The 14,917-nt window shown below is 38.4% G+C and overlaps 1 protein-coding gene across 1 annotated transcript in view; it reads right to left on the reverse strand.

Annotated features, from left to right (window-relative positions):
* Positions 1–14,917, reverse strand: part of LOC118742016 (proto-oncogene tyrosine-protein kinase receptor Ret-like) — a 45,723-nt gene that overhangs the window by 6,127 nt on the left and 24,679 nt on the right. The window contains 5 exon segments of the mRNA XM_036473985.1: positions 1,266–2,532; positions 2,678–3,060; positions 3,117–3,214; positions 3,280–3,445; positions 7,081–7,847. Of these exon segments, the coding sequence (XP_036329878.1) occupies positions 1,266–2,532; positions 2,678–3,060; positions 3,117–3,214; positions 3,280–3,445; positions 7,081–7,847 (2,681 nt within the window).

Genomic DNA, 14,917 nt, shown 5'->3' on the forward strand with positions numbered 1-14,917 from the left:
AATAGAGCTGAAGTTGAAGAGTAACTTCAGATGCTTTGCTGCTTTAAGTATAACGGCAACAGTTTTTTTTCTCATTGGAGTTATTTGCAATACTTAAATTAGCAGCCTGGATAATTGGCGAAAGATGGCGTGAACATCAAATCAGTGTCTTGACTGGCCGCCGAGCTGCTCCAAAGGCCTTGAAGACTGCGCGCATTCCTCAAAACTAATCCAGAAATGTAAGTTTAGGCTGAACTTCATTGCAAAATGCAACAAGCTCATTCAACTTAACGAATTAGCTGATGGATTGGCGCAGGGCACTTCTTTGTGGCGTCTTTTTGGATCGGATACACTTACAGCTCCAAGCATATAGAGACGGACGTACGTCAGAGATCTCATGAATAAAGCTCAGAAGAAGCATTGCTGCTATACCGGCGCCTGAAAAACAACCAAGCATTTTCTGAAAAAGTTAGACGAATTCCATCTCAAGCAGAGAGGGACTAAGCTAAGAGCATTGATAGGAAACAGATTACAATCCATGGGGTGGACATATGGTAATCATATGCATAATCGGCGATCTACTGTAGTCTAGCGGATGAAGGCCAAACTGAGGTGCTGCGTTTATGGGCCGCATGTATTGAAATAGGACCTTCTAATCCTTCTTCTAAGTCTTAAGTAAAATGGGCAGCTATGCGTCAGTGCTTGGAAAACCGTTTGGTCCACTTTTCGTCCTACCACAATTCCAATGCTTTAGACGCAATGATGTTAGGGCTATCAGCCGTTCTTTGCGTTTGAACTTTGAGACACTGCATAACAGTATGGGTCTAAAATAAAAGATACAAGTCTCAAGAATTGAAAAGAATAAAATTTTTTGGTGCTGAAGAACGAATAGGTATTTAAAAACCCCTAATAAAGTTAAAAGGACGAAATTCGAGTTCTTAACATACATTGTTTCCTAAAAATAACTATTAGAAATTTTTAAGCATATTCAAGGATAAAGTTTTAAAGGGACATGTTCAATACCTATTCGTCCTTGTGGGCCAAGAATTTAAATGTTTTCAATTCTAGACAATTTTCTCTGTATCATTCTTGGACTGCGTGAAGTAGCAAAAACCACAGCGGCACAATGAGCTTTTCAATTCTGGAGCAGTCTGACCTGTCTGGAATAACCCTCAGTCACTTTAGACTGTTGAGGCCTTTTTTATCAGCAATGTTTTTGCTGCCGACAATTAAAAGCTACAAATTTGTATTCTAAAAACTTAAAATATATACTTAAACCATCTCACCTTAATCTCCGTCAAGTATGCCATACCCTTGCAAATTTGCCATGCAAACGCGAGAATATTCTTCACAGTCATTGGTTCCACGCCGTCGGTGAAATCGACGCCCGAGCACTCGATCTTTCGCCCCAAGCGCAAATAGCTGCGTAGCGACCCATATTTCGCGTACTCAATAATGATCAATGGTGTATCGTCTTTGGTGCAGGCGCCCAGCAACTTTATCACATTCGGATGCGAAACCTCCTGTAGTAATTGAAATTCCGACAATAGGGCCATATACTCTACAGAATTGGCGCCACTCTTTAGCATCTTGACTGCCACTGTGGTAACACCAGGTATATCTGCAATATCGGTGGCATAACCCTTCACGACTTTACCGAATTCTCCCTCGCCCAGCACCACATCCAACTGAAGCTTCGCACGATCGAACTCCCATTTCGAGTCCGCCATATCGAATTTTACCAAACCACTTTCAAGCTGCATCAGCGGCACATCACCATTACGCACATCACAATCGCCACCATTCGCAGATGACTTCTGTACGAGCGCCTCCTTGCCACATGCACGACGCACAAGATTACGTTGTGATGCAATTAAGCAAATAATAAGAACGATGAGCACGAGCGGACAGGTGAAAACGAGTAGAATGCAAGATCTGCCACAGGTGAAACCGGCCACATGAATGCTCATTGCATCGCGGTCTAACACTTCATTGTTTAAAATATTTTGCGTTGGCAACGCGTTGCTCTCCAGCCCACCGAATTGGGCCAATTTCGTGGCATCAGTTGACTTTGCTTCATTTTTGCGCTTGCGTTTCGGACGCGGCTCTTCATCATCGAGTGGCGCGCATAGGCATTTGCCATTGTCCTCACAAGTGCAAGTACCCGACGCAGAGTAAATACCACGTTTATTGTTGTTGGTTGTGTGTGGACCCATAATTTTGCCACCTCCAACGCAGTCCTGTGGACAAATAAAAGTATTAAGCTCTTCCAGCGGATCGCAAATATTGTCCGGACAATGTGTAGCATCGGGTACACACGAGGCGTAATTGCGTCCGAAGAAACCCGCATTCGAACCGCGCCACACACATGCGCCACCATTGGTGCCGAGCCCGCAAAATTTCGTGCATTGCTTCTGGTATTTTAACTGAGCGCAAGTTTGACTGCGAGATTTGAGCTTTTGCTCGCAGGTCGCATTGTCGACATGTCCATCGACGAGATGCACATTGACAACAAACGAACGCTGATAGGCGTCATGCCAGCTGATGTTGAGACTGTAAAGAAATTAGAAGGAAAAGTGTAAAGGAAATTACAAAAGGAGAAAGGAGATGGTAGCGTAGTCATCGTAGGCAATGTTGTGTAAGATTCCCAATACTAATATTGACTCCCTAGAATTAATATTATTTTAAACCTACTCACAAGTAAACTGTTTCCGGCGAGCTCTCCAGCGCGTTCGTATCCTTTACATATACAATGCCAGCCGTCGTTGTTATACCAAAAGCGCCACTACGATCCTCGGCAATTGTGAACTGTACCGCCGACATTTCTATTAAACTTAAAAAATGCTCTGGTTCGGCCACTCGACTATACGACATGGCAGTGCGATGTATAAAGACATCCTTCGGATAGCTACTCAAAATGCTTGGCGTTAAGAAACCCCGATCATCGCTGTCGAATATCGACTCAGCAGAGTTGGTTAAACGCCGACCCTTACCACGATGCTGGCGCAACTCCATGACACGTGGCCGATCAGCCTCGTGTATCTTACCCGGATCGGTGCGTATGCAAATATTCGCTTTGGCCTGTAAGGAAATGTGAAAATTTTCTACTTTTCAAATTGAACAAGCGAAGGCCTTACGGTTTTTGTTGTATTCGCGACAATCGTGCTATCACTGGCGACCAAGGAGAAACAATAGTCAGATTGACTAAGTATGCCATTGCGTGCGAAATGTATTTCTGAAAAATTTATAAATTTTAACAACCAGCAATACAAAAAAATTATCTTCTGCATTATAACATACGACAGCTAAAAATTGATTTTCGTTTGCCGGTATGATCTGACTCGAAAGCTGTGCAATCGGGACGCACCAACTCACTGGTGTCGTTGAAAATTTGATAAGTTAAGTGCGCATTCGATTTGAGCGAATCTTTGTCGGTGAAAATGATCTTGCTCCCAATGGGGTCGTCCTGTAACAAATGTAGACGAATGATTAATGAAAAAATATTCTAGCATTTGTCCAAACAGGCTTAAAACTTATAATAGCTTTGAAAGGTTAAGTTAGATGGTCTGCTCTTGCCAACAGTTCACTCTGTGGCCACTGAGAGCGGATGTGATAATCAGGAGAATTTTTACCTGGATCCATTTTTCATCCCCTTTGGCGAATCCAGACTAGACTGCCCTTCCGGAAATACTGCGGTTAGCATTTCGAAAAAATAGCCTCCCCCGCCCAAGAATTCTGACAATCACAGGGGCTGCTTAATGGATTACACGTCTTCCTTATTATTACATCTTTCTTCCTCGCTCACAACTACAGTAAAAGGATGGCAAATTGCGCCCAGTTTTACCTTTACGCGGCTCAAATTGGGCTTTACCTGGAAAGCCCTCTGCAGACCCATTCATTTTGCCTCCTTATTCCTTGGAAAAGGCTGCATGGACTTGGCGTTTTTTTGTTACCGATGATGTCGATAAGGCATCAGATCAGTTTATTGTTGGTGGGATTCATCCTTTCACACAATACGTTTGTTAGGACCTTATACGCCATATGACAGAATCAGGTTTCTTGTGGATTAGGCAGAGTACACTGAAACTCCAGTCGATGGGCATGCGTTAGTCCGACAATATTCTTCATAAGAGTTGATATATGCCCCTTATCAATTCCTCGCACCAGTGCTTGAAAAGCTGAACATCGACTCCATTATCATCGACGGGGACAGGTTCGTATTCCCCAATACCTTCAGTGCTGCTGTCATTCAATATTGCGGACAAGTGTTCACTCCATAATTTAGGTGCATTCTGGACATTGGTCACTAGATCACCATGGTTGTTCTTAGAGAAATTTGCCATGGTCTTGAACCCTTTAGCAAGCCGTCAAACTTTCTGATAACATTTTCGGCCGCTCAGCATTTCAAGCTCTTTTCACTCAAGTATATTGGCCTCCGTTTTCTTATTACGACAAATACGTCTCGCTTCCCTCTTTATCTCCTTAAATCGATCCAACACAGCTCTGGTTGCGCCCGATCCCGGCAATGCAGGTGGCATCTTTTCTATCTACAGCTTCGTGACGTTCCTCATCGTACTAATTGCTCGCATGGGCTCGCTGGAATCCGATTACTTTTTCGGTGACAGTACGTAATGATCGGTGTGGTGGCTACTAAACCCCGCTAGTGTCGGCTCCTCCATCAACGTCGTCGTTTGCTTCAGCTAAGGGGAGGCCCAAGAAGTGCGCAACTTCAACAGGGTCCGTCCATAGGGACAGGGGCCTTAGCTGGGTGGGGTTTTGGGGGCATGTGAAGAGGTGTTGTGAGCCATGTGGCGACTCTCCGCATGCCGGGCACTGGCTGGGCACATCTACGTTTACTCTGCTCAGGTGCGAGTTTAGCCTGCTGCAATAGCCAGAGCGAAGTGAGCTATTGTGGTGCGGGTCTCCCGGGACCAAGCTCTGTCCCGTCCACGTCGGGTGGTTGTGAGCCTAAAACGGCATTCACAGACCGAGAGTCTATATAACTCGAGACCGTCTCCCTGTGGATGCCGTTTAAGGCCTGTCGGTATGTAGTTGGGCCAAGAGGTTGTTTTATGAACCTTTGGACTTCGACCGTCAGTTCGTAGAGATACCTCCTGACGTGCCTTGTCGAGAGCTCTTCTGCAAGCAGTTGTCTGTTCGGATGCCTGCGTCTGTGACACTTTTCTAGGAACTGCTTGCATAGTATTGTGTTATGCTCCTTAATGGGGAGCGTCTGGGCCTCGTCGTGCAGGTAGTGTTGGGGCGACATCAAAAGGCATCCAGTCTGTAGCTTCGTCCAATGCGTGCTACAAGTCCCTGGTGACCTCACGGACGCTGGTTCTCCTTCTCGAATTAGCCGGCTTCTTGAAGAGCGGTCTCAGAAAGCAGGTGTGAGGGACAAGCGGCGAAGATGCTGTCGGTCTGTTGCGATTGGAGCTTTAAGCTTTCTTTACATTGCTGGATATTTACTTGAATGTTAGATCCTTGGAACGTACGCATGTCCAAAGCAAAGTGTCTTCCGTCTATCACAACATAATGAATTTGGTATCTCGTTTTTCGATCTGCATTCATCCACGTAGCTTGATGGATCTCTTTATGCTGGAGGGTGGATTGAACTTTTCATTAGCAGGGGTTTGTACGTGGTGGGTCCCAAACTCTGCTCACAAACCATCGCTGAATGCTCGTCTAATCTCAGTTGACGCGGACGCGCATTCGCAAGGATGTTCGGTTGCTACCCGGTAAACGCCGTAAGTCGTGAGCTGCTTCAACCAGATGCACAAGAGTCGTGTTTCGCCACTACCTGGTAAATGACGATCAAAAAATGTCACCACATGCATGAACTTCTGCACCTGGAACCATCCTCCTATCCGGGATGACTATTTATCTTGCCGTCAAGCTCTACGCCGACTCACAATCTCTGCCTGGAGTTCAGTAGTTTGCCTTTTGAGAAGCCTGAAAAAAGCTGAATTTTTACTGCACTGCTTCGTGGTTGTTCCTATTGCTCTGAAGGCACTCTCAATTCACCGTGCCTGCTCGTGGTAGAAGCTTAAAAGTGAAAATATGCATCTGCATAGAACATTCATAAAATATATCTGGTACTAAGCCACTGTCCACTTTGGATCCATCGACACGAGAGACAATTATACATTTTTTTTAAACTCTGCCTTTTACCTGTTCTAGGCTGATTTCACAATTAATTGGCATATGCGAAGAATTTTTAGTATGGGTAGATCTATTTAAGATCGGTCACCACGCTAACTTTAGTATTCTCCTTAAGATGCCCATCCAAGGCAAGCTTTTTTATAGTCCTTTATAGCGAGGACCATGAGTGCAATTCAACAGAAAAAAGTTTTGCTAAGATAATCTCTTATCATACAGGAAAGAAAGATTTGTGATGCAAGTTGAAGTCGGAACCAAGGTCCTCTAAATTCCAATTATAGATATCTAAAATACATTCCACGAAGCTAACTAATTACTTAAAACAAATCAATGCCACTTACCGAATTCGAAAGCAGAATTTAAGGTTTGTTTTTCAGCAAAAAATAAATAAAAATTAATGCAGGAAATGAATGGCAATTCACAAATTAAGTTTAACCTCCAACCGCTAACCGGCAGTCAAGACAAATGAAAGAGGGCGCGCTATAAGGAAGACATCCAAGCCAGACAGCGAGCAGACGGTCATAATGATTAAGGAGTACGCAGATAGAAGGCATGTCTACTTGTATACATATGTATATCGGCGAACATTTATAGTCGCCCAACAAGCAGACGAATACCGGTTGCGTGATGCGAATTAGTTTACCACTAAAGTTGCCGGTATCATGCAATAACAACAAAGTGGGGGAAAAAAACAAAAATGCACGAAAGGCGATAGACGCACTGGCAGACAAATAATAATAGTCAAACTGACTAAAAATAATAAAATAAACTTGTTTTATGGCGAATGTGGTAAGCAAGTAGCGTGCGATAAGCCAAAGCGTAAGCAATCAATAATTTAACTTCAACTATTCAATGCCAGGGCTGATGGTAAATCACAGTGTGTAAACATATTTATCACTCCCTTCCCCATCTACAGACATAGTCCGTCCGCCCCTCACTCACCTGCTTAAAATGTGGATTATCCAGCAAGAAATTATATGCGTCCTCGTTTTGCAACTCCGGCCCGTTGTCGTTACGATCTAAAAGCGCTACAGGCAGCGTCTTGTTGTAAGTAACCACTTTCTCCTCACTCACTTTGACCGTACAGGCAACGCTGACCGCGAGATTCGCCACCTCTGTTGTATTGAAATACTCAAAATCCAATGGCATTTTAGTGTAGAGTTCATTATTTTTTAAAGTGAAATATTTGCCACCATTCTGCAGCGTATACTTCACATCCATGGTGGGACAGAGGTAACGTGTGGCACGTGGATTCAAGGTGCCCACGCGTATTGGCTCAAATGAAATCATTTCAATCGCATCAATGGCAGTCGTCTCCCGACTTACATCCTCGATAATCGTGTACTGTGCTCCGGCCCAAAAGCAGACATTTTCCAAGTTGCTGCAGTATGCGGCTTCCGCTTGTGGCGTCACTTCCAAAGTCATTTGTGGTATTTTATTAGGCGCCTTGTGGGCGTTACGCGCAATGGCGCTTAAGATGATTTTCGTCCTCTTGTGTGCGGTTTGATAATCATCCTTCATGAAAACCTCACCGGTGCTGCTATTGACGCGCAAGAGATCGTTATTCTCTAAGGTGTAAAGGTAGTCGATGGTAGTAACGGGTAGTATTTGAAAGCGTCCAATTGGTATTTTGGAAAATATACTCTGTGACTTCTCGTTGAATGGAAGATTGAATTTAACTGCAGACATGGGGAAGTAAACGGTAGTATCTGTAAAAAGCAAGAAGATAACATTTATAACCAGCAGAGCTGTGTAATGATTGAATCAATTGAGTGTGCATTCTCATTTTTTTCGTTTAAAAAATGTGATTGTTTGATTTAAAAAATTTAACAACCACTCTTGAGATTGGTTACAAATTGCAAACACAAAATATGTAGTGTGTTATGGAATGGTTGATACCCATTCACATAGAGAATGTGAATGCAAAAAAAAAACTCAATCATGTATGATTGGACGTTTATGGGAATGCAATCTGTCATTATCATTCAGTACTAATACTATTTGTTGTATCAGGGTTGAAATTTTTGTACCCAAAATGTGAAACCAGAAGATTGCCATCTCCCTTAAAATAAGTAAACAAATAAATATTTGGTGCTAAAATATTTTTCTAAGTGTTTGGCCGAACTTCTGCTCAAACTTGAGGCATGAGTTCTGATTTTATAAGAAGAGTTTTCAAGGCAGAAATATACTAGAAGGTATGCCATTGCGTGCCGAAGGACGACTGCTATTTTGTGTTATGATCTGACCAGGTATTTAACCATGGTCCTATGGAGTGGAAGTACGCACATGTAATCACTCTGCTACGGCGGCCGCCGTAAGTACATGCTATACATATCGTCGTTTAAAGTACAAAACCGCGTATCAAGAAAATGCAAAACCGCGTAATTGCATAAATTATTTTCTAGAGAGTAAAGTCACCCATATTTCAAAATGGTTATCTTTTTTATAAAGCAAACGTATTCTGGCTAGTATATTTCAGGACGAATGGATAAGAATTGAGCCAAGAGTTTTTGTGAGCAAATCCAATTTTTGGCAGCCAATGTCAGTCACACGGTTTTGAAGAATGACGATACGCGGTTTTGTACTTTAAACGACGATATATATGTACACATATTAGATTATTTATTCTCAAAATGCATGAAAACTATAGTATGCTTGCAAACAATTAATAACATTTTGTGATAAACAGTTTTACAAATGTATTTGCACTTCAAATTTGTATTTTAATAAAGTATTAATTAAATAAATTATTATTGTAAATTATTATTTTAATAAATAGATATAAAGATATTTATACTTGGCAACTCTTGGACTTTTCTTCATTTGTAACAAATGACAGACGTATACAAAATAAAAAAATAATTGTATTTTTACAAATTTAAAGCAAACGGGCGTTCTTTACAAAAAAATGTAGTTATGGATCGAATTGCGCATATTTTTTTTACAATATCAAGTGCGCACAAGAAGTGTTAAACCACTAAATAGCTTAAAAAACGCTTTCAAAAATTCGAAACGAGAGTGAAGTGCAGTGTTCAATTGTGATCGAAATTGCAGGCAAAATGTGTGCGTGTGTAATTAATGTTTTACTTATTTGAAGAAATGTTGCCCGTTGTTATTAAAAATAAGGAAACCAAGACCCCCGATTTCCACTGGGGGTTACATAATACTTGAATAGCTCCTTAATTAACATGTGTTTGTTTTGAGCACGCACGGCCAGTTAAACAGGCATGTCTGAATCGATTTCCTTCATCATTCTTAGCAATTTGATGTGCATTTTTATTGTTATGTGTTGCAAACAGACATTTTAGGAACTAAATAGGTTCTAAAATCTCTGTACACAAGCGCACTTATTTTTAACAGTTTCCAGTTTATGTAATACTAATCAAAACAGCTTTTATTTATTTTATGTATTATGTGATTTCGGGAAGCGTCGAATACAAAAAAGGGCTGTGACTGGGTTTATGTAATTTGAAATTCTATTGATGATTACTAATAATAATAGAAAGGCGCTTACATATCGACACAACTAAAAATTTCATATATTTCAGTAGAGCCAATTAAAGATTTTTTGTTTCGTAATTTAGCAATAATATGTCTTGGAACGTAATTATTCCGGATTATATGCAGTCATACTGTAAGCTTTCAAATTATGTATTTTTCTAAACCTGAAATTTTGAATTGTGCCGTTATTGCAGAGGACCACCGACATATGTTAGGGCTACTCCTCCGATTGTGGCATGCGCCTTGGCGTTGTCGCACAAAGGGGAGGGACCTACAGTTTTACGCCGACTCCTGCCGGGGGACGACCACTATTACAAAAAACATTTTCTTTTTTTTTTTGCCGGAACTGGGCTCGGACGCTCACCCTGCGGAATGGTAGTGCGCACTTCTAACCACTACACCACAGCGATCGCTTAATTAATTTTAATCATTAATCGCGATTAACCATTTATTCGTTAATTTTTAGTCATTCATTGACTAACATTTTGTCGACAATACTCGCATAAGATAGTCCCAAATTTTCACAAAAGAGAAAAGTGACTTTGTTCAAAACTTTTGAATGACGTGTTGACTGAACTTACTAATTCGGAATTTCTACTATTACTTATAGAGTAGGCTATTCATAAAGTCTGGGTAATGAAATAAAAATTTTTCTATTATAAGTTCCATAAATATAAGGAGACTTTTATTGTTTAATTTATTTTTTGCACATAAACTTGTATCTTGAACTTCTTTTTCCAAAAAGTGAGGATGTCAAAATTTCAATAGATATCGGAAAGAGATCTCCTAATAGATAAGTTCATGAAAATTATTCCAAACGAAAACTTAAAATTGATAAAAAAAATAATAACTAAATTTAACTAATTTATATTAGAGGTTTGAAGTTTATCCCACTGTAAGTATGAAATCTTCAGCTATGTGTTTCCATTGTCACTTTTTCGTAGCCATATCAACAGCCTGACAATTAAGAAGATTGTGACGTTTCATGCTACCATACGCAATATCTTAAATCCTTCAAATTTTATTATTAACCTTTTGTTTGTTAAAAACATTTTCTTCTTAGATTCGAAACTTGATCAAGCAAAATTGCCTTTGTGTTTGACTAAGAGATGCTCAATAAGCTCAGAATTGTAGTTCTCATTTGCATACATAACAATAAATTATTAATTTTTGTTTCACACCAACTCCAATATTGAATAGTAAAATATATTTTAATCTTACCCAAATAAACAACGATTTAGTTCAATGGTCAATCACATATAGAGTATAGGGTGGTAATGTGTTAAAGTTTCAAAGGTTTTAAACGTAAAATTACGGCTAATACCTTTTTAAGCGTTTTGTAATTTAACCAAAACTCATTAGCATCCACTCAAGCAAGGAATTATTTACTTTTCAACATGCATTAGCAGAGTGCACTTCTCTTTTGTTTAGAATTTGGTTGTCAAACACACTACATCGGATCTTTTGACAGATTTACCAGAATTTTCCACCAGGTAGCTTCTGACAAAGAGATGACCTTACGTACTCTCTTATTTGTCCTCTCAGTTGCCAGAAAACCAAGTACGATTTCCGGTAAAATCTGGAAATTCTGGTAAAAAATGCTAATTTCGGACTCATGCGGGTTCACAACTAAATAATATTGGGAATACTTTTGAGGGGTTTGAAGAGGGTTGCGACCTGTTTGAAACTAAATTTATTTATAATAATCATATTTTGGCCTTGCCACTTTTGCTAAGTTTTGGCCGAGCTTCTCCTCCGATTTGTAGCGTGCGCCTTTGCTGTCACACAAATGAGAGGGACCTACAAACTTACGCCGAACGGCGATACAATTTTTATGATGAGCTATTTTTTTATTAAAGACACTAGGATTTTTAAAATATTTTCAATAAAATTTTATCAACCTAAATGTAAAGCTTATGCGAAGTAGTTATCTAATTTAAAGAAAATTTTAAACATTTTGAAGATAAAACATGAATTATATTTAAAACGTAAATGTTAATACAACTGTTTTATATAGAATCCCGAACATATGATATAAAATCGCCTCTACCAAAAAACTTAAATTGGGTAACGCCGGTTTGAATTTTTACAATTGAGCAATTGTCAAAAATCTTCCTTTTTATCAAAAAGTTATTTACCAGGGTGTCTTTGAACTAATGATTGGTACTGAGTTAAAGAATGCACACACATAAAAGATTGCAGCCTTTTCAATACTCATTCAGTGTTAAACCTTTTTTTGATTGGGCATTGGTTTTTTCAATCTTGCTATGAATATGTTGATGTGTGAATTCATAACTGCTTTGAGAGAATGGAAAATTCAAAAATTTTAAACCTCAATCCTAAGCGAAGAATAAGTAATGAAAACTGGATAGAAAAAAATTGTTGATTTAAAATTGAAAATGATTTCACACTTACACAGCTCTGATAACCAGTGTGTAAATATTTGAAGAGTATGAGTATTTTATAAAATTCGATATGTATTCAAAATTAAGAGATTTTAAAAATCCCAATAAAAAAAATACATTTATACAATTTTTATTTATTTCAATCGACAGATCAGGTCTTTTTACATACAAATCATTAATAAAAAAGGGACCTTTTTTTTTTGTTTTTCCGGGTTATAAAGCGTTTTGGAGTGCGCTCGCGACGCTCCATCGCGTGATTTCGGCTCCGTTCCCTTGCACGAATTAAAACATCATACTGTGATAGAAAATTTTAACAAAATAGTCATTTAAATTCGCTATATCTCAGACGTTTGTGTATCGATCGATAAACTACAAACTATTCAAAAGAAGATTTGAGAGGGTATTTTTTTTTTTTCAAATGCAAAAATTGTGTTATAAAATTTGAAAAAATGTTCTTGCTTAAAACAGTATTCTAAAGGAATACCTAAGGAAGTTTTTGCAAAAGCTGCAGATATAAAAATAAAGTTTAAGGTTTAGCGCGCCCTAAAACGTTGTATAGATCTGGAAAATAAAAGACTTCCTTTTTATTAATGATTTCTATTCTATTTAAAATCTTACTTAAAAAGGGGTACAAATAGCCATCATTGAAAAAATTACAAATAAAATTCCGTTTAGAATTTTCTACATGAAAATGAGATGAACAACTGGCGCAAAATCTGCAACTGGCGAAGTTTTTTGTTCTCGGCCCAAACCGACAAACGCTTCCCAAATAAGAAGAAGTAAAAAGTAAAGGAGGTACCTACACTTTTATGTCGTCTCCGAAGGGCAAATGGATTTTATGAGTAGCTTTTTTAAGGCAGAAATACCCTTGGAGGTTAGCCATTGCCTGCCGAGGGGCGAGTGCTGTCAGAAAAAACTTTTTCGAATTTATATGTTGCTCGGACCAGGGATACAACCCAGACCCTGCAGAGTGGTAGTAAAAGCCTCTAACCACTGGTAGACTAGAGCTGTTCCACTCAAATAGGCAATTTATTTTGGATTTATTAGGCATTCGGGAATATTTCAGAAAAAAATTTCATTTTTTCTTAGTACTTTATTTACCATACAAGCTCGATACTTTGTTTTATAACCTATTATTTTACTTTTAGATATAACCGTAAACTCGAAAAATTCGTACGATTCGTTCTGTACCAACGATGGAATGCTCCTTATACATATCGAGCCCTAACCGCCAAAATAACGTAAGCGACATTTTTTTCGAAATTTTATTTTTGATGCAGAAATGCATCTAGATGCTCTAGGAATATTTCTGCATCAAAAATAAAATTTTGAAAAAAATGTCGCTTACGTTATTTTGGCGGTTAGGGCTCGATATTGTACGCATAAGAAATTCTCGCTGTTTTTTTCTTTTTTCTTGTACATATGTACATACATATGTATACATAATTTTTTATTTATTTAATTTAATTTTTTGGTTCAGACACCTTAATCTAGCCATCTAACTGACTAATAAAAGCTCTAAAGTAAATATTGCTAAAAGTTTAAAAAGCAGACAACTGTATTATATTCACTTTTAAAGACCATTTAGTTTGTTTACTCACCAGAAAGCAAAACATTTAAAGACTCTTAAATGCACTCTATGAAAAGCCAAAAAACAAATTTTTACTTTATTTTCCATTAAATTTTGCACTCCAAAAATTCACACTACATACATACTCGTATAAACTCTCAAACGAAAATGTGTGCGCAGTGTCAACAAAACTGGCTACCGAAAAAGTAAAAATCATTGGAATAAACAATCAGTGGCACTTTTAACAGCATCGATAGTTGGTCGATTTTGTATGGTTATTTTGGTGCTGTGAGCTACTCAAGTGGCTCTTGGTTAAATGGACAAATTTGTTGATAGAGCATGTTTACTTAAATACCCGAATGTATCGTATCAGGAGTGAGTCAGCAAAATTGATGAGAATTGAAGAATTTATGCTAGTCATAATTACTAAAATTTTTGAACATTATTTAAGAAAAAAAGAGCTTTAAGCTACAAAGCGGGAGTTAAATTTTACTCTGACGAGAATAAATCTAAAATGTAATAACTACTCGAATAAAGCTACCACAAAGCTATACATACAAGTTGTAAAACGTTCTCATACCTCAGACTATTTATCGGTATTAAAGTGCAGTAAAATCAAAACTATTTTTCTTTAACCCAAGTAAGTGCTTACGCAAGTTACCCTTTATCTGTGTATCTATGAAATTAAATTCCATAAGTATATATGTAAGTGTCTAAGAACTAATTCTGTGAGCAAAAGTGCCATCACCTACAAACCTCAATGCGATAAAGCTCACCAAGTCCCACTTTACAAATTTTTTTCACTTTATGAAATAAGCAAAGCGCAGGATAACATGGACTATACTGGCTTATGAAGATTTATTGGAAGGATGTATGTATAAAGGAAAATGAAAAACATGTCCGCTTATTGCAGTGCAAACGAATCTTTAGAGAGAACTTAAAAAAGCACATTATCCTGAACTAAATTACATTTGACGGGTTATTTAATTATAAATTCCAGCTCGTACTTATTACACATAGAACTTTTTTCGAAGCCGTTTATTTGTTGGGACGAGTCAGCAAATAAAAAGTATGTTTGTAAGCAAACATTTTTGACTACGTTCATACATATTTTTCTGGACGAACATATAACCCACTTAGCCAAAGCTATTTAGTGCAATAAAAAGTAAAGATATTTGTTAGAGAGTTTGAAACTCTGATTTCGGAGTATAGAGCCTAGTATAAATCAAATTTGAAACTTTTGCTAAAGATTATTCCAGTAGAACTATTTTAAAAAAAATTTTGGTATTACCGAATAAAAATA

This window comes from Rhagoletis pomonella, unplaced genomic scaffold (assembly GCF_013731165.1).
Source record: "Rhagoletis pomonella isolate Grant_MI unplaced genomic scaffold, Rhpom_1.0 Rhpom_scaffold_00006, whole genome shotgun sequence".
NCBI lineage: Eukaryota > Metazoa > Arthropoda > Insecta > Diptera > Tephritidae > Rhagoletis > Rhagoletis pomonella.